The following is a 21,112-nucleotide window of genomic DNA, read 5'->3' as shown; positions in this document are numbered from 1 at the left end:
GAAATTATGTTGGGTGTGTGAAAGTTTTCCAGATTGATCGTGAGGTGCACTCAGAATTCCTGATTTTGATTGGTCTACTGTAGGGTTGAAACATTGATCTTCCTTTCGAATGTCTGGGTCTTGCAATATCTTGCTGCTAGTTGCATGTGCATCACTGATCAAACAAGCCCATGATCTGTTCAGTAGGCAGTTTCCCACATTGATCAAGTGATACAGATGTCACTTAGATCATTGACCTGAACAATGATCTAAACCAGGTACCACATGATCTAGAATTTTTAATAAATTCATTCACAGGATGAGGGCATTGCTGGCGAGGCTAGCATTTATTTCCCATCCCAGTTAACACTCAACCACATTGCTGTGGGTCTGGAGTCACATGTAGAATATCAGTTTCCTTCCTAAAGGTCAGTGAAACAGATGGACTTTACCGACAATCAACAATAGATTCACGGTCATCATTAGATTCCTAATTCCAGATATTTTATTGAATTCAAATTCCACCATCTGCCGTGGCAGGACTTGAACCTAGGTCCCCAGAACATTACCCGGGTGTTGAGTTTAACACTCCAGTGATAATACCATTAAGCTAGAATGCATCATTAAGGTTTCATATTCCTCTTTCAGGCAGAACAAGGTATTTGTTAGAATGATGCCATGCTAAGCACACTTTCAGGGAGGGAATGACACAATTTGCAATGGTATTCCCATCCAGTTTTTGCCCCAATGGTTCCACTCCAGACATTGGAGTTATGGCCAACTCTGGCATAAAGTCTCCCAGAAAGATGATCTTTTCTTCTTCTGAGATGGCAGTAAGGACTTTGTCAAGGTCAGAATAGAACTTTTCCTTAACATCATCAGTATGTGGGCTTAAGCACTGATGATGGTAGCATGTTAATTATTGGCATTTGGCAATTTGTACACATGCAAAATCAGCCTGATTAAATGCTGAGATTGAAATGACAAGTGGCTTAACTGCAGGTGTATTATGACAACCCTGAAATTCACAAACTGCCAGACCTTCTCCATCCTTCAGTAACTAATTGGCCACATATTTGTTCTGAAAACTATAAAATAACCAGAATAAAACGTGAAGGATTGATTAGAGAGTCAATATTTTAAACTTGAATACAATGTAAGAGACCACATCTTTTTATTTTTGGACTGTGGACTGAAAATGAGAAAAACAGACACTGCTTTTAAGAAGGAAAGAATATTCAAGGAGTGTTTGCAGCTTTGGAAAAACAAGTGAAGCCTCCTGATACATATGGGACAATGTTCTATTTTGGGGACATTGTACCAGATTGAATCTGGACAATTTGTTGTGGGACCAGGAGGGCCTAACATAGTAACAACCCTCTGATTGGTCAGGTTGCAGTTTAACACAGACCCTGTGAGGCAAGAGATAAGGAGAGAAGCAAGGAGACCTCCAGAGGTTGGCTGCAATCAGTCTCTCTCCTCTTTCTCTAAATGTTGCTATCTCCAATTTTATGTTGGAAAAACAGTAAAACACAGAGACACTGAAAGAAATAATTCTAAAACCCAAAGACAAGCCCATGTCCAACTATGCAACTTGATTATTGCTATGCAGATAATACTGAGGTATCAATGAAGAATTTAAATGATCATGAAACTGACCAATCTAGTTTTGTGATTTAGACTAGTAATACAGAACGCTGGTCTCCTGACTACAATTTTTCCTTCCACTCATTGTACCTGTGTTGCATTTTTTTTTGTGTGGTCATGTATGTATGTATGTGGGAAAATTTTAAAAAGGGGGTGAGTTTAAGTTACATAAATTAGAAACCCTGTTCTTGTCAAAGGCAAGGGTGTTACAATAAAGATTTTTTTTAAACTGTTACTGAAGAAAGCTATTATGGTTTGCTTTTATCCTGGGTAGCAATCAGTCAGAGGCAAATTGGGAGTACTGGGGCATTTCATTAAATCTTCACATTTGTGGCGAGTCGGGAATAGTTGAGCTTGATTTCCAGTGCACGCTCCAGTGAGTTGCGACAGTAGAAAGGAACCAACAGCTATTGTGAATTCCCTATTAGATCAGCCAGATTGGCCCACAATGTAGGTTTATAACCCTACCCTAGCACGCAGTGATGCAGCCATGTTCAGCTTTGGTTTGATGTTTCAGAAGTCTTGAGCACAATGCCTCTCCAGACTCTCCTTACAATCCATTTCTTTGTGTTTCCCTGACAGGAACATAGGACTGAGGAGGAAGGGTAGATCATTTGGTCCTTCAAGCCTGCTGCACAGTTCAATAATATCATGGCTGATCTGGTTGTGGTCTCAGCTCCACTTCCCGTCTGCCTCCCTTAACCTTCAAATCCCTCGTCTATCAAAAATCTATCTAACTGAGCCTTGAATAAATTTAAAAGTCCATCCTCCACTACCTTCTATGAAAGAGAATTCCACATGGCTACAGACATTACATAGAAGTGAGAAGGGGTTGGTGTTTCTAAAAGATAGTAGGACGCAGAGGAAAGGAGGAGAGAATTGTTACCATAAAGCACAGCTGTGAAACCAGAAAGAAGCAGGGGCTTACAGGCCACGCAATCTGTAACAAATCGAGTGCCTGAAGCATTTCAGCACCCCTGCCCACCATCACACCTGCTTCACACAGCTGCTACAGTGCTGCTGAGTGATAGGTCACACTGAGGTTAAGCAGCTTCCACTGCAGTGAATTTTACCGTGGAAGTAAAACTACGATACCCAAACCCAGCAAAGTACAATCTTGAAGGCTACCGCTTCTCAATTACTCCAGGATGATGACATTTCTCGGTGTGGAAATCTGAAACACTGAGAACATAACAGCAATAACGTACCCGCTCCCGCTCATTCAGCTAATTTCACAAGAAGCCGTTATAATGTTTAACTCATTCACTGACTTGACTACTCTGTTCATGCCTTTTACACAGCTGGTACTTCTTGGTACTTTTGAATGATATGCAATGCAATCATCTCCATAAATATCATACCTGTTATCATGAGAATTATACCCTCGTTGGGATTTAATATTACCTACCACTCCTTTTTGCTCTCATGACACTGCACTTCATTTTCCATTTGTAAAGGCATGCCACCTTATTGATAAAATGAAACAAAGTAAATTGGAAGACTCATCTCAGGCAATGCACACTCTGAACAATTGGATTTTGTAAGATTTTGTCTGGAATCGTGCGTAAGTAAAGTAGGACAAAATCTGAGCAAGCTGTTAATGGAGGGTCAAATTAATAAATTTAAGGGTGTTATTATGGTTCCATGATTATAATTGAAACCCAACAAATGGCTTTCATTTGGGTATGAAATAAAAACATTGCTGGTTCCGAATGACTTGCCCAGCATCAAGCCTTTTCTCAATGACTAGGTACAGTTACAACATTTAAAAGACATTTGAATAAGTACATGAATAAAAAATGTGTGGCAGGATATGGGCCAAGAGCAGCCAGGTGGGACTAGTTTAGTTTGGGATCATGGTTGGCATGGACTCATTGGACCGAAGGGTCTGTTTCCATGCTGTATGGCTCTATAAATGCTATTTCAAAAGAGACGTATCCAGCCAAAATGAGTGCAAGGTTGGCACGTGCTTGCTGTTCTCAACTGTACCATTTTCAGATTTGGGATTCATTCAAAGGCAGCTTGTTGCCCAGTGCTCAATGACTGCTAGTGGGCATCTCACCAGAGCAGAGTTGGTGAAGTGAGCAGGGGACATTAGCAAGCAGCATTTTGAGAGGTTAGCAGCAACATTCCCACTTTTCCTCGTCTCACAAGTGATTGAAACTGTTACTTCAATTTGCAAACGGTATCCTACAACCAGAGAAGGACCCTGAGATGTATAGCAGTTAAACAGCAGTTGTTTTGGACTGGAACACTGAATATCCTTTCACAGACCTGCCTGAAAATTTGTGTCTGGAGGGCCTGAGGAGCAGTCATTGCTTCCCTGCCATTTTCAAACCACCAGCTGCCTCGTCAACATAACACGGAGAGGCTGAAAATGGCCCAAACACAAACCTAGCAGAAGTCACTAGACAGTAACCAGATATGACTTTTCTAAGCGGGTTAGAGTGGCTCAGTGGTTAGCACTGCTGCCTCACAGCGCCAGGGACCCAGGTTTGATTCCACCCTCGGATGACTGTCTGAGTGAAGTTTGCACACATTCTCCTCATGTCTGTGAGAGTTTCCTCCCTCAGTCCAAAGATGTGCAGGTTAGGGTGGATTGGCCAGGTGGAATTACCCATAATGCCCAGGGATGTGCACGTTAGGGTGAATTGGCCATGGGAAATGCAGGGTTACAGGGATAGGGTAGGGGGTGGGTCCGGGTGGGATGCTCTTTGAAGAATTGATGTTGACTCAATGGGCCGAACGGCCTACTTCCAAACTTTAGGGGATTCTAAGAGTATATTGATGATAACTAGAATATCCATACTAATGTCAATTTTTAAGCACAGCCCCAAAGCTTAGGGCCTGTTCCTCTGTTGTTCCATGTTCCTTGTTCTGTACAGCTGTTAGGATTTTACAAATAAATGTACATTACAGATTGTCTTTGGATTTTTTTTTACATATGATAGAGGATTCGTCTCATGTGAAAAGGGATTTGTACTCAAGGAGATACAAATTAGTGGATCTATCTAAACAGGACATAATCCTGCCTTGGGGCAATCAGACTATTATCCTCTTGTAATTATCACGGATGAGTTGAATATTTATAATAAATAACAAGGCTGTCAGAAAACTGAAGGCAGTTAATCCTACAGTGGTGCCATATTGAAGGAGGGAGAAACACCCAGCATAAAGATGGTAAAATAGGAAAACAAATGATCAATCATTTTTACAATCATAAGCTCTGAAGAAATGTACAAAAACATGTATTACTTTTTTTAGGTCATTGATAAGAACAAATACCAACCCAACATTAAGATGATCCACCAGTGCCTCCGTCAGACGTGTAGCGGCTGCAACAGCTTCTCTCCTCCTTTTTTCTGTAAGGAAATGAAGACATGAAGTTGGTGAAGAACTGCCTAGTCACTCTGTTTTATCCTTGCCCTCTAAAAGAAAGAGAAAAGTAACTACATATGCACGACCTAAATAAAATCTGGCATTCTAAATACTCAGTGTTGCTATCAAAATGCACAATTAGAATGCTCTATGGAACTAACTATCCTCACAGCATACATCTAGATATAGGAATGAGCTTGAAAACTCGAATGGTATTTAACTGCTCTGCGCTTGTGTAAGACAGATGACAGTAACACACCACGACAGCAGATCTTCTGGCAGGAGGAGATACAATCAAGTGTTTGTGGAATAATAGAACAGTTGGAAGCCAACCACAACTAATCGCACCACAACAAGCAGACTGTGAGCTTCGCAGGATACACAAATACCATTCCTCGCTCCCTGTCCTTGACACAAAATGTTTGCTCCTCCATCTGCATCAGAAGATTGGAGACAGCACCAAGGCAGCAGGAGCACTTTTCCATTCTATGACCAAACGAGTCTGATGAAGAGTCATCTAGACTTGAAACGTTAGCTTGATTTCTTCCCATCGATGCTGCCTGACCAGCTGTGATCTCCAGCATTTCTTGTTTTCAGAGTAAATATGCCAATGTCATTTTGAGATGATTTAATTGCAGAAGAAAGAGGTCAATGCGTTTTCACTTTTCTTAAAAAAAATGCACCTTCCCCACCTCTCCCAAGCTGGAAAACTATTCCAAAACAGTTCTTATATGTTCTTCAAAGCAGCCACTCTCTGTGGACAACCTGAACAATTACCATCACAACCGAGCGGAGGTGTTGGGAAAGCAGCGAGGAGTTACCATAGAATGAAAAGGAACAGAATTATTTTCCCCTTTATTCCCTTCTCCAAAATTAAAACACAAACTAACTGGAGTAGTCACTGTCTCCCAGTCCCCCAGCCAAGATCTGCCCATTCAACACAACCCAAAGATTGAACCAGAGGTCTTTTTGGTCTGAGAAGGTCAGCACCACATTTGCCTTTTATGCTATCTCAGGAGTTCCAGAACAGTAGCGTTTGAATCAACATTGAAAGATATTTTGTTTCTCCATTTTATTTTGCTTAGATTAGCAGGACAGTAAAAGGTTGAATATTGCATCGATGTCTTGTACCACAGAGTGTGCTAGCTCTGTAATTCCTCACATTCTCAATATTGGTCTTGTCATAGGAAAGGAGACATAAAAAGCTGAAGTGCCAAGCGGAAGGCAGGAGCCTGTTCACAAAGAGGAAGAAGCACAGAAGCAAAATACAAATATATGAGTCACTTTTGGTTAACTTAGCACGCTTTTCGTTAACTTAGTACAATTTCTGACAGTTGGATTGACAGCACCTTACGAATGCAGTTGTGAAACCCAGGGAAAGCATCTATGGATTCTATAATTGAGGATTTTAAGCTGTTTAACACTAGTGGAGAAGTAATAGTCACAGGTCTGTCGTCATTAGTGCTGGAGGTAACTAGAAAGAGCATATTAATTGAATCAATAAAAAAATTGATTTCATCAAAGCTTGACTTCCTATATTTTGCAGATCTGATAACATCAAAAGCATCAGTCAAATCAATTCTGACAAAGGAATCGAAAATGACCTGAAACATAACCCTGTCATTTTGTCTTCTCTGATGCTGACCTATTGTGAATTTCCAGAATTTGCACCTTTTATCTTGCAGTTTTGATCTTACTAGAGCACCATTAAGACAATACGGCATTTCCTACAGATATAGTACAATATGATAAATATGCTTGGTGATGAAACAAAAACAGCAGTTGCTAGAAAAGCTCAGCAGGTCTGGTAGTATCTGTGAAGAGGAATCAGAGTTAATGTTTCAGGTCCGGTGACCCTTCCTCAAGAAATGTTAACTCTGATTCCTCTTCACAGATACTGCCAGACCTGCTGAGCTTTTCCAGCAACTGTTGTTTTTGTTTCTGGTTTACAGTATCCACAGGTTTTTTTCGGTTAAGCTTGGTGAAGAACTGGTTTTGGTAACTGGGCTACAAAGGCTTCATTAGATCAAATGGAATGTAGTGCAGTGTGGCTGCTTAAATAATTTTAAAAGGAAACAGGGGTTGGTGGGGGGGGGAGCGATGGTGGTGGTGGTCAGAGAGAACAATATGCTATTTTGGGCCTCTGGATGCTGGATCCACACCATACTTCAGCAGTTTTTGGAGATTATTATTCCTTACTTAGACTGTGGGAAAAGATGCTGGCCAGACCTCAATGTCTCTGCTCAGAGAATAACTTGAGTCTCCAAGGTAATTAGAACAGGGCCAACTGTGACTGTGGAATAACTTTATCTCCACTAGAGAACAGAGACTGCTCTGGTGGTGTTTATTCCTTGAAGCCATCTGTTACACTATGGGACGAGGGGTAGAAAATACTGGACACAGCAGCCAGATCAATCCAGTCAGTAATTTGGCATTACTGCCACGTTTGATTTGATTAGTTTGATCTTGGAAATTGTGGGTAAGTCACAGCCAAGTAACTTAAGGTTGGCTTATTATAACATCTATTGTAACAAGTAGCTTTTACAGTGAACTGCTGGTGAAGGGAAAGCAATAAATGTCATGCAGAAGACTTGCAATATTTCTCAAGCTCTTGCTCGCTTACAATTGCATAAATGCCAGCATCCCGTGAGGCACCTTGCGCAACTTCATGCACGAGCTTAAAAAGTGAATGCCAACTAGTTATTCAAATTCAGAGGGTATTTCAACTCGACCAACGTGCACTTTGCAGCAGGAGTCACTGGATAGTGAACAGAAGTGGGAACCCTCTTTCTGGGCCAAGATCACAGAGAAATTGGAATTTTCCAAATAGACTGGCTCACTCAGATCAGGAATTAAAGATAAACATTTTGTCTGTATAGCTGAGTACCACACCAACAGTTCATTTAACCACATAAACACAGGGGACAGATTGCATTTGTTACTTTTACTGCCTGTGAATCATTGCAAGAACACGTTATTGTACAGCATCTACATCTCAAAAGGTGGAACTAAAACATATTGTCTCTGTACAGAATTTTTAGCATAGGACAAAGTAAGTTGTAGTTGAAATTGCAAGAGCAAAAAAAAACTCTCAAGAAAAGTGACACCCAGAAAAGAGAATGCCAGTATTTTGGCCATTTGATCAGAATTGAAAAGCTACAGGGATCTCTCCTAAAGGGCAAAATGGGGGGCAGTGGAAAGAAGGGTTGACCTAGTTAGATGACAGATGTCACAAAGCAGTTGTAGACAAGCTACAGAGAATGCATGAGGCTCGTGCAAGACCGATGACACACCGTGACAGCAGACCTCCTGCCAGGAGTAGATACAAGCAGCAGCAGCATCTTGTTAATGTAATCTATCTGCTGGGGGACCTGTTCTGTCATGCATCACATTTCCAAAATTACTTTCTCAGCAATACTAAACATCAGTATTCAACAGCTGCCCAATGGTACCACAAGAAGTGCAAAGCTCAGTGGAAACAACTTAAAGAACAGGGCAGGATTACAAATCAATTTAGCCACAACAAATTGGTTGTTCTGTGCTGGGTAGATATTGCAACTTCAAAGCTAGGAGCATTTTTTAAAAAAATCTTCTGCCATTTTCATTTCCACCTACAAGGCAGTGCAGACCAAAGATTTGCCAGAACCCATTGTAAAACACAAGTGGAGCTGGCCTCAGAAGTTTCACTAGCATTGTGAAGTTCAAACTGAAACAAATTTGCTCATACAGAGAGGTAGCAGTGTCATGATTGCGCTAAAATATGTAATTTTCAACTTCTATGATCCAATTTTAATACCCAAGACCTTTCATGGATGAAGATGGGTTTTCAAAAAAAATGGAGAAAAGTGATTTAAAAGGCCTATTGTAGTCACCTGACAAGACCAAACCAAGCTCATGAAACCAATATGAGAAACAGTCTGAACCAAAATTAACAGTCTATGAAACTCAGTCAGGCACGAAGAAACCTTTGTCTCTTAGTTTTGATTTAGACCTTTCCGAAATTTTACACATTCGGATAATCCGCAGGCAATTTTCATCGATCTTGAAAAAGCAATGATGCCAGACATGGGAATACACATATAAACTGCATTTCAGGCAAATTGCTTTTGTGCAGAGTAGCACAGAAGAAGAGAAGAAAATGGATTGTAAAGGACTAGAAGCCTGTCTCTCTACAGTTGTGGTCTCTGATTCAACAATAACGACTGAAGAATTCCAACTTAATTCTGATATAGTGTTGATATTTTATTTGAAGGATAAGAAAGTTGCACGCTAAATATAAAATATTTGTTGTGACCGACTAAGGGGGTTCAGAAGAGCGGAATCGATTCACCACTTTTCACCTGGTTGTAGCATTAGAACATGAAATGTTTTCTGTATGTTAATAATAAAGCAGTGGATTGGATTATAATTTCAAAGCGGGGTATTGGATCAGCACTTGAAAATGGGAGACTATAACAAAGTGTTTGGAGAACGAGCAGAAAAATGGAATTGGGACAAATGGTTCCCACAGAACTGGCACTGACAAAACTGACTGAACGGCCTCTTCCTGCATTAGAGCTCCTATTGAAAATAATTCTATGATATTATTACTATCACTGGCAGCGCACTGCAATCAAATTTATAAAACACATACCAATGGCAACCAAGGCCAGATATCCCTTTTGGTTTCATTCCAAAATTAAACATGGAGTCTAAACTGCCTAATTTAACTAGCTTAGATCTAAGTAAGGAGATTCAAAATGTTTTTGCCAAGTACTTCATTCAGGCAGAGGTCCAAAAAAAAAAACCAGATCTTAAACTTTCAAAAGCTTTAACCAGCTACACTCTACATAGCAGCTATTCTATCCTAATTGAAATAACTCCACAAAGGCCAGTATTCCATCACCAAGTCACCCTTTATTCACACGTGCATAGTACATGACACCGACCCAGCTAGCACAAAGCCGGCTCCTGGAGTGAGCAGAATCCCTGACCCTCCTGCTTATATTTGTCAGCCAGGGCTCCTTGATTAGACCAGGTCAACAACCCTAATCAGGGAACTCATACTCAATGAGATCCAACAGACTGATCTCATTCCAATCACTACTTTATCTGAATTTGTTCTGGAACTGTCTCTTCTACAGTTTAAAAAATAAAAAGGTGTCCTTAGTGTGCAAGGTCCTACCAGAATGTAGAGTTCCCTCCTACATCATTCACAGGAGCCGATTTGGTACAAATCATCATTTTGTACAAGAAACATGAAAAATTAAAGCCAGTACTAAAAGAATAAAAGGCAGCTTTCCAAGCATTGATACAACATGTCCTGCTTTCCAGTTCCTCGGTATGTATCCCATTTTGAGCATACCTGGAACCAATGATAAGTGCCATACAGAATGCCAGATGTGGACAGCTAGTTAACAATTAGTCAGTGTACATTCAGTTTGTGTAAGTGGAGCAGTATTAGTTAATGTAAGTGATATTAGCCTGCCTAAAGTTTCCTTCCGTATGCAAGGTTCTATTTTCAATTTGGCAGCTTTATTTATGCCATCACTTTCTTGTAACATTAAAATACCAACAGTAATGGATTTAGAAATGTCTTCGGCAGCTTTCAAAATATTCATTAAAAAATCCTCCTTTGTGGGGGGCAGATGCTGAGTGGACACAAATTGCTGCCACATTACAGGTGGAGTCTTCAGTTACGGAGTCTAGGTTCAGCTTGAGCAACTGCATGTGTATATTGGGACCTTAAGGAGTTGGAGGTCCTGACACCAAAGGACACCTCAACAGGCATGCATTCGCTGCAAGCCAGAAGTAGCACTCAGGCCCACGGCAGGGACACCTGCAGCTAAACATTCTGGCCCTTGCACTCTTCCCTGGTCAGCCTCCTGAGCATATGCCACTTGCATTCCATTCTCCCTCCATGCTCTGTGCAACTTAGACTGCCCACCATGCAGTCTGATCAATCATGGCACAGGATAGACAAATGCTCTCCAAAGAGGACAGAGCAGCAGCTACTCAGTCCCAAGGCCTGCAAGTACCTCATCTGCTACACACCTCTCATATACAGTTAGGAACTGGAAGATACATACGGTTTATGCAGGGAGAACTTAATTACAAAGATTCATCCCACTATCCATATTCTAAATTTTGGCATCCCACCCAATTAAGGTCAACCGTTTCCCTCTCTTCCTGCTCCTCAGACCAGTGCAAGATTCCACACTATGAAACAGAAAGGGAATCAGTCCAGGTCGGTTTCATACAGGTTCTGGTAATCAGTTAAATGCGGCTCTCAGAAACATAGAATGAGAAGTGCAGATGCAGGCCAACCAACCCCTTGTCTGTAGTGAGTAGCAGAGCTCCTGTGGCACGGTCATAGTGTTCCTACCTCTGAGTCAGGAGGCCTGGGTTCAGGTTCCACCTGCTCCACAGAGGTGTCATAACATCTCTGAACAGACTGATATATAAAATATCTGAGCCTTTACCCTTTAATAGAGCTATACAATGAATCCCTGGCCTTTTCCATTAAAATATTTATCTTATTAACCAACCAGGTTACTCTGCCTTCAATCTCAAGGAACAATAGTAAGGGTCTGGATAAGGATTTGGAATTGCTACTACCTTTTTCAATCCTTACCAACATTAACAATAGCAACATTAGAATGATCAGTGAATCCCAACTCTAATTATTCTTCACTAAGACAGCATGATAACTTGGGTTATCCTGGCCAACATTCTTCCCTCAACTAACACAATCACAATGCATTAACTGGTCAATTATCTCTCTGCAGTTTATGTGACCCTACAACATACAAACTGACGGTGACATTTGCTTACAAATAGAATACTACACTTTTCAATGCATCTGTTAACTGAGAATCGCTTTGAGATATCCTGAGGATATGAAAGGTGCGACAATGAATACAAAGTCTCTTTTTCTTCTAGCTGCTAGATACAATGAGATTGATGCCTTTGGTTATCTATTCTGTGACTCAGGGTCTTCCTCTTCCCTTCTTATCTCGCTCCTACTTGGCACCCTCAATCACTCCATTATATCTCTTCCCGTCCACTAGAAACTCGATCACTTCACCGCCTGTCCTTCGGTATGTGATTAATTACAATATACCCCAGTGTATTCACCCATGAATCACTGGAACCACAAAACCAGCCTTCATGTACAAGTTAACAACTAGCTTTCCTTCCTGAGCCTCTTCTAATCCTCTGAAAGGTTGTTGTTAACACTCTCCAAATAACTGCTGACATTAAGAACTCAATGCGGTAATTTTCTTTCCCCCCAGTTTACCATCGGCAAAACTAAAATAATTATTTTCAGTTCTTGACAATTATGCACCTCCTGCTTGCTTTGGCTTCATTAACCTCCTTGGCTCTTGAGCTAGGTCAGGATAAGTGAAAGCTTGGTGAATGCTTGACCTTAAAACTGAGTTACTTTCCTAAAAAAAAAACACTTTTCTCCACTGCCACAACATTGTGGTTTCAGCAGTAATATAAATGACAATCTATAGCTTCATCATCTTAAATTTAGACTTCTCCAATTGTCAGCTAAACTCCGCCTCCATTCAGAAAACAAGATGTTGACACTCCCATCAGCCATGTTGCTTCAAAGTTTCAGCGATTCCTACTGAACTTGCCAAGATCCTGGTCCTTGTTGATTTAAACATGCATTATCAATCTTCTCCACCTACAGCCCTTGCATAGTCCCTGCTCCTCTGATATCACATCACTCCTTGTACCAGGGACTACCAAGTGCAACTCCACTCAAAATCCCTACGTTTTGCCACCTCCTTTTGTTTTCAAACTCTCCTCAAACTCTTTTTGTTCGATTATGCCATATTGCTTCCTCTGATCCTCAAGGTTTCCCTTTCTCCATCACGCATGCAATCCAGTTTCATCTTCACAATGTAAAGGCGATTTGAGACATCTTCTTGTGCACATTATGGAGATGAGAGTTGTGGCTGCTGTAAATAAGGTTTGCTAATTCTAACAAGTGTCTAAAATTGCCTGCAACTAATGAAGGGGAAAGTGTGCAGCAAAAACCACTAATACTTCAGCCTTATAATAATCATTATGAAATATTATACAGTATTATCTACATGTTGGTATCAATGTGAAGTTCAAGAAAGGTAATTACACACAGTCTGATTGTACAACTTTATAATGATGGCCATTGGACAAATCTTTCTACAACTTGTCAAGCCATCATGATAATTACTGGGTCATGGAGATAGAAACATTGCTTTAAAGAAAACCCTGCTGTTCTTGAAAATCGCTGTATAATTTCAGCTAGTTTTAAAAAGCACTTCCTCTACAAAGAAATGTTTGGCAAATCTTATTAGATCTATTTGTAAACATTGCACTGAAACGTATAATTGAACCACTTGCAAATGTTGTCAGCCAGAAATGGTTCCTCTGCCTCCTTATCATAAAGAAAGATTTGTACAACACCGTGGAATCAAAGGCAGTGAGCATCACAACTTAGACCTTTGCCAAGTACATTTTCACGTATCTAGTGAAAAGGACCGCTCTCCAAAAATGCTCAAACTCCCAGGAATCCACAATTTGTTTTTGCATAAAATCATCCGGGACAGGGTTGCAGAGTAAACGAATGGCATTCTGTGCCAATCTTCAAAATGTAATGGAGTTATTTTAAAATTTGTCATGATATAATTAATGGGTAATTTTCCATAAAAGAAACTTTAGGTAGAATTACAGAGAAGATATTACACAGAAAAAGACCATTCGGTCCAACCAGTCAAGCCTCTTCCCTTCCTCATCCAACTACATAATCCTCTATTCCAATCTCCCAAATATACTTATGCAGCCATTCCTCAAGATGCATTTATACCATTCAACTCAGCTCAGCTTGCTAGACAACAAGCATGTAGATCGCATTAGTGCTAACAGCTTGGGCTTTGATTCCTGTTCCAACCAAGGTAGACTTGGTAACTGCCTCCTCACCCTATCTGTGGGAAACATCACAGCACTACGCTCTGGTTCAGCAAAGGACCAAGATCTGCCGGGGGGTGGGTCCTTTTTTTGCCTTTTCTGGGCATTCTATTATTTTTCTTGTCATCAACGGTCTATAATTTCTTGGATATGTTCTATTCCCTTGTTAGACAAATATCAGTACAACATTAACTATCTGCCAGGTCTCTGGCACTATGCCCTTATCTACTGAAATTTAAAAAAAGGCATGAAATTGCTTCTCTGCCATCTCTCCTCTAGACGCTTAAAATGCACGAACGCAATCCATCCACACCAGGAGTTCTGAAGAAGGGTCACCGGACTTGAAATGTTAACTCTGCTTTATCTCCACAGATGCTGCCAGACCTGCTGAGTTTCTCCAGCAATTTCTGTTTTTGTTTCAGGCGTTTTATTAGTTTATTTAGTAATTGTCCTCTTTTGACTTTAAATGGGTATCAATTTTATCTCATTTTCCAATATCATGTCCAGCTGCTTCACCTCTTTGGTAAGTACTGAAGCAAGCAATTCTTTGCTTTTCTGCAATTTCACTATCACCGACAATATTTTATCTTTTCCATCGTTTAGTGATCCCATTACGACATTACTTTGTTCCTTTTCCATTTTTTAAAATAGTGTCTATAGAATAGAATAGAAACATTCCATATACAGACCATAAGACAAATGAAAAGGTAGTTGAAATTGCAGAAGAAAAAGAACTCTTAAAAAGTGGCATCCAAAAAAAGAGAATGTCAGTATTTTGGCCATGATGTGGAGGTGCCACTGTTGGACTGGGATGGACGAAGTCAGAAGTTACCCAACACCAGGTTATAGTCCAACAGGTTTATTTGAAATCACAAGCTTTCAGAGCGTAGCCCTGTCGGCAGGTGACAAACACAACACCACATAACCCTGCCACAGCAAACCCTGCAACACGTCAGATCATCGACATAGATACTACCACCACACACGGGAACACCACCCATCACATACTCATGTGACTCGGCCAATGTTGTCTACCTCATACACCGCAGGCAAGGATGCCCTAAGGCACGGTATATTGGCGACATCATACAGACGCTACAGCAACGGATGATTGGACACTGCGCAACAATCACCAGACAGGGGTGTTCCCTCCCAGTCGGGGAACACTTCAGCGGCCAAGGACACTCAGCCTCCAATCTTCGGGTAAGCATCCTTCAAGGCGGCGTTCGAGATAACAATGCAGAATCACCGATCAGAAACTGATAGCCAAGTTCCATACCCATGAAGGTGGCCTCAACTGTGATCTTGGGCTCATGTCGCGCTACATGTGACCCCCACCACACTGTTCTGTATCTGTCAAATCTTCCTTACTGTCCTGTTTTGACACTATCACCTTGATTACTTGTTATGATCTCTCTACCTCAATTAGTTTGTACAGTTTTGGATTACTTGTTATTTTGCTCAGATCCTTGGCATGCGACTCTCCTACCTATCATGTTATTTCCGCCATTTGGTGTGTCTCCAACACCACCTTATTTTTAATTTTTTGTAATTATCTCCCTGTTAATCAGTTAATTGGATTATACATCATCCCCTTGACTTGTTATTCAGCTGTTGACACTTTACTCACATCGTCTGACACACTTGATCACCTGCAGAGATTTATTATTCGACACTCCACTCACATCATTTGTATGATCTTTTGATCTCTCTGCCCATTAATCTCTCCAATTATAAATTCTGCACCTGTATGCTTTTTCTCACTTCACCTGACAAAGGGGCAGCACTTCGAAATCTTGTGATTTCAAATAAACCTGTTGGACTATAATCTGGTGTCGTGTGACTTCTGACCTTGTCCACTCCAGTGCAACATCGGCACCTCCACATCGTGCATGGACTGTAGTGATTCAAGAAGGCAGCTCACCAGCACCTTCTCAAGGGCAACTAGGGCAATAAATAGAAATAATATTATTATTATTATTATTATTATTATTATTAATAATAGGCACCCATCTCCCATGAGTGAAAATTTTTAAAAAATTCATGTGATGTGAGTGTCACTGGCTGGGTCAGCATTTATTGCCCATGTCTAATTGCACGAAAAGGTGGTGATGAACTGCCTTCTTGAACCACTGCAATCCATGCACTGTAAGTACGTCCCTATGACGTCAGGGAGGAAGTCCCAGGATTTTAACCCAGTGACACTGAAGGAACAGTGATGTACTTCCAGTCAGGATGGTGAGTGGCTTGGAGGGGAACTTGCAGGGGGTGGTGTTCCCATGCTACTGAGCATCAGTGATGGAGGGTGTGGATGTTTGTGGATATGATGCCAATAAAGTGAACAGCTTTGTCCTGGATAGTGTCAAACTTCCTGAGTGTTGTTGGAGGTACACTCATCCAGGCAAGATGTAACAAACATGGATAAAGGAAGCTAATGGATTTACTTTACTTGGATTTCCAAAAGGCATTTGACAAGGTGCCTCACAAAATAAAGAGCTCAAGGTGTAGGGGTAACATCTTAACATGGATAGATGGTTAGTTAGCCAATAGGAAAGAGAGTAGGCATAAACGGGTCATGTTCAGGGGGCAAAATGCAATGAGTGGAATGCCACAGGGATCAGTGTGGAGCCTCAACAACTATTTACAATTTACTTCACTGATTTGACTGAAGGGACCCAATGTATGTCAGCTAAATTTAATGACAAAGATAGGTAGGAAGGCAAGTCGCAGAGTACGCAAGGAGTCTATAAAGGGATATAGATAGTTTAAGTGACTGGGCAAAAGGTTGGCAGATGACTGATAATGTTGGAAAATGCCAACTTGTCCATTTTGACAAGAAAAACTTTAAAAGCAGCATATTATTTGAGAGGGATTGAGGTTGTACAGGATGCTGGTGAGGCCACTTTTGGAGTACTATATACAGTTCTGGTCACCCTGCAATAGGAAGGATATTATTAAATTGGAGAGGATACAGAAAAGGTTTACCAGAATGTTGCCAAAACTGGAGGGTTTGAGTTATAAGGAGGGGCTGGGACTTTTTTTACTGGAGTGTAGGAGGTCGAGGGGTGATCTTATTGAGGTTTATAAAATCATGAAGGGCATAGATAAGGTAAATAGCAAAAGGGCGGTGTTCAAAACTAGATGGCATATTTTTAAGGTGTTAAGGTGAGAGGAGAAAGATTTTAAAGGGACCTGAGGGGCAACTTTTTCACACAGAGGGTGGTTCGTATATGGAATGAACTGCCAGAGGAAGTGGTAGACGCATAAACAGTTACAACATTTAGATGATATTCGGACAGGTACATGAATATGGGCCAAATGCAGGCAAGTGGGATTAGTTTAGTTTGGGAAACTTGGTCAGCATGGATGAGTTGGACCAAAGGGTTTGTTTCCGTGCTCTATCACTCTGTAACTCTGAGGTACTGAAGGTTGTGGGTGTCCTGGTACATAAATCACAAAATGTTAGTCTGCATGAAAGGCAAATAGAATGTTGGAATGTAAACAGAAAGGGTGCAGAAACTCAGTGGTCTGGCAGCATCTTCAAGAGACATTCTGGACTCAAAACATTAACTCTGTCTGTCTGTCTCTTTCTCTCTCTCTCTCTCTATGGATGATGCCAGACCTGCTGAGTTTCTCCAGCACTTGCTGTTTTTGCTTAACATTTCCAGCATGGCAGTATTTTACTGTAAAATTGAATGTTATTGTTTATTGCGAAGGGAAATGGAACATAAAAGCAGGGATGTTTTGTTATAGTTGCACAGAAAAGTGGGATAAGTTTACATAGGTCAGCACAAACATGATGGGCCAAAGGGCCGCTTCTGTGCTGTTGACTCTATTACTTCGGATGTGGTCTCATAAATGTAGTGTACAGTTTTTGTATCCTTATTTGAGAAAGGATATAAATGTGTTAGAAACAGTTTAGAGAATGCTTACTTGACTGATTTCTGGGGTGCAGGAAATGTCTTATGAGGAAAAGTTGGACCCGTAGCCATTGGACTTTAGAAGAGTCAGAGATGACTTAACTGAAGTACACAAGATCCCAAACGGGCTTGACAGGGTAAATGCTGAAAGAGACAGTAAGAAGGTCCCGACCCGAAACATCAGCTTTCCTGCTCCTCTGATGCTGCCTGGCCTCCAGTGTTCCTCCAGCTCCACACAGATGGTGGAATTTGAATTCAATAAATATCTGGAATTAAGAATCAAATGCTGAAAGGAGGTTTTCGCTTGTGTGAGGTTAGAACTAGGGAATACTGTTTAAAAATAAGAGTTCTCCCATTTAAGATGGAGATGAGGAAAACTCTTTTTCTTCAGCTGGTTACGGGTCTGTGGAACTCTTCGCCAGAGAGTGGTGGAAGCTGGGTCATTGAATATTTTTAAGGCAGAGGTAGACTGATTCTTGACTAACAATGGAGTGAAACACAGTTTGATGTTTTGAGTGTTAGACCCAAATGCAAAATATGTACAAAGTCATCCAACACTGGAGAACATCACGTTTTTTTTTCCTTTATTCATTCACGGGATGGGGGTGTTGCTGGCTAGGCGGCATTTATTGCCCAGAGGGCATTAGGAGTCAACCACATTGCTGTGGATCTGGAGTCACATGTAGGCCAGACCAGGTAAAGATGGCAGTTTCCTTCCCTAAAGGACATTAGTGAACCAGATGGGTTTTTCTGGGGGTACATGGGAATGTGGGGTTAAGGTCACAATCAGATCACCCATGATGTTACTGAATAGTAGAGCATGCTTGAGGGACCAGTCCTAATTGAAGGTCGAGTCTTAACTTGTATGTTTGTACATTTTGAGGAATATTGTGAAGAAGGACAGACAGGTTTACGATGGGAATTTCATCATTTAGGACAGAGGCAATCAAAAGGACAGCTGCCAAGTGTGGAGCAATTAAAAACAGGGATGCGCAAGAGGCAAGAATTGAGGCAACGCAGAGACCTTGGCTCAACACGTTAGAGTGGTATGCCTAAGTGGTACGTCAACATCATGTGTAGGCCCAGACAGGAAATATTTGATAGGAAGTTGGTTGACTGACATGAAACAAAGGGTTCCACTTAAAAGGAAATTGTTTTAAGTGGAGAAAGGTTGCAAGTGGGGAGGTGATGGCCTAGTGGTATTATCGCTGGACTGTTAACCCAGAGACCCAGATAATGTTCTGGGGACCTGGGTTTGAACCCCACCATGGCAGATGGTGGAATTTGAATTCAATAAATATCTGGAATTAAGAATCAAATGATGACCATGAATCCATTGTCGACTGTTAGAAAAACCCATCTGCTTCACTAATGTCCTTTAGGGAAGGAAACTGCCAACTTTACCTGGTCTGGCCTACATGTGACTCCAGATCCACAGCAATGTGGTTGACTCCTAATGCCCTCTGGGCAATAAATGCCGCCTAGCCAGCAACACCCCCATCCCGTGAATGAATAAAGGAAAAAAAACGTGATGTTCTCCAGTGTTGGATGACTTTGTACATATTTTGCATTTGGGTCTAACACTCAAACCATCAAACTGTGTTGTTGATAAAGAGCATGGAGGATTGAAATACTTGAGGTAGATATGGTCGAGTCCGCAAGGGTTTGGAGTATGCATTCAAATGGAAAGATGCTGAAAGGTGTTGGTAAAGAGTTAATCTTGGAAAAAATTAATAATTCCTTGCAAGTCTGAGTGCAAATAAAAAGAAACTAAGAGCATTTGGGGCTTCAGAAATAGGGGAATAGAGTATAACAGAAAAAAGGATCGGTGCTAGGTCCACTGCTTTTCATCATTTATATAATGATTTGGATGTGATCATAGGAGGTATGGTTCGGTGGTGTAGTGGACAGCGAAGAAGTACAATGAGATCTTGATCAGATGGGCCAATGGGCCAAGGAGTGGCAGATGGACTTCAATTTAGATACATGTGAGGTACTGCATTTTGAAAAGGCAAATCAGGACATATACACTTAACGGTAAGGTCCTGGGGAATGTTGCTGAACAAAGTGGCCTTGGAGTGCAGGTTCCATTAAGTGGAGCGCAGATAGACAGGACAGTGAGGGTAGCATTTAGTATGCTTGCCTTTATTGGTCAGTGCATTAAGTATAGGAGTTGGGAGGTCATGTTGTGGCTGTACAGGACATTGGTTAGGCCACGTTTGGAGTATTGTGTGCAATTCTGGTCTCCCTGCTATAGGAAGGATGTTGTGAAACTTGAAAGGGTTCAGAAAAGATTCATGAGGATGTTGCTGGGGTTGGAGGGTTTGAGCTATAGGGAGAGGCTGAATAGGCTGGGGCTGTTTTCCCTGGAGCATTGGAGGCTGAGGGTTGACCTTATAGAGGTTTATAAAATCATGAAGACATGGAGAGGGTGAATAGACAAGGTCCTTTCGTTGGGGTAAAGGGGTCTAAAACAAGAGTGCATAGTTTCACGGTGAGAGAGGAAAAAAAGGGACTTGAGGGGGAACCTTTTCACACAGAGGGTGGGGCATGTATGGAATGAGCTGCCAGAGGAAGTGGTGGAGGCTGGTACAATGACAACATTTAAAAGGCATCTGGACGGGTATATGAATAGGAAGGGTTTAGAGGGATATGGGCCAAATGCTGGTAAATGGGACTAGATTTATACAGGATATCTGGTCAGCATGGACAAGTTGGACCAAAGGGTCTGATTCCATGCTGTATAGCTCTATGACTCTATGAGGAACATGGATAGGGTGAATAGCCAAGGTCTTTTTCCCAGGGTAGAGGAGTCCAAACCGAGAGGGCATAGGTTTAAGGTGAGTGGGGAAAGATATAAAAGAGACCCAAGGGGCAACTTTTTCCACACAGAAGGTCTTGCATGTATGGAATGAGCTGCCAGAGGAAGGCGGCTGGTACAATGACAACATTTAAAAGGCATCTGGATGAACACATGAATTCAAAAGGTTTAGGCAGTTATGGGCCAAATGCTAGCAAACGGGACTAGGTCAATTTGGGATATCTGGTCAGCATGGATGGGTTGAAGTGAAGGGTCTGTTTCCGTACTGTACAGTGACTCTATGACTCCATAAATGAGATTTCAGAGTATTTAAAAAAATATATTCAGACAGTTGTGAGGTGAATTAATCTAGAGGAGTCATCAATTTAGAATGTTCATTTTAAGAGAGAGAAGCAAGGAAATTTCTTTGCAGAAAGTTGTTAGAATA

At 41.2% G+C, this 21,112-nt stretch overlaps 1 protein-coding gene across 1 annotated transcript in view; it reads right to left on the bottom strand.

Moving 5' to 3' along the window:
• Positions 1–15,821, bottom strand: part of bloc1s1 (biogenesis of lysosomal organelles complex-1, subunit 1) — a 90,062-nt gene extending 74,241 nt beyond the window's left edge. The window contains exons 1-2 of the mRNA XM_048619009.1: positions 15,796–15,821; positions 4,916–4,988 (exon numbers count right to left, since the gene is read on the bottom strand). Coding sequence (XP_048474966.1) covers positions 4,916–4,988; positions 15,796–15,817 — 95 coding nt within the window. The 5' untranslated portion in view covers positions 15,818–15,821. The remainder of the gene's footprint in view (positions 1–4,915; positions 4,989–15,795) is intronic.
• Positions 15,822–21,112: the final 5,291 nt, after the last annotated feature.

Source organism: Rhincodon typus, chromosome 41, assembly GCF_021869965.1.
Source record: "Rhincodon typus isolate 14 chromosome 41, sRhiTyp1.1, whole genome shotgun sequence".
Taxonomy (NCBI): Eukaryota; Metazoa; Chordata; class Chondrichthyes; order Orectolobiformes; family Rhincodontidae; genus Rhincodon; species Rhincodon typus.
Note: the sequence above shows the minus strand (reverse complement) of the source record. Positions and strands in the feature narration are given on the sequence as shown.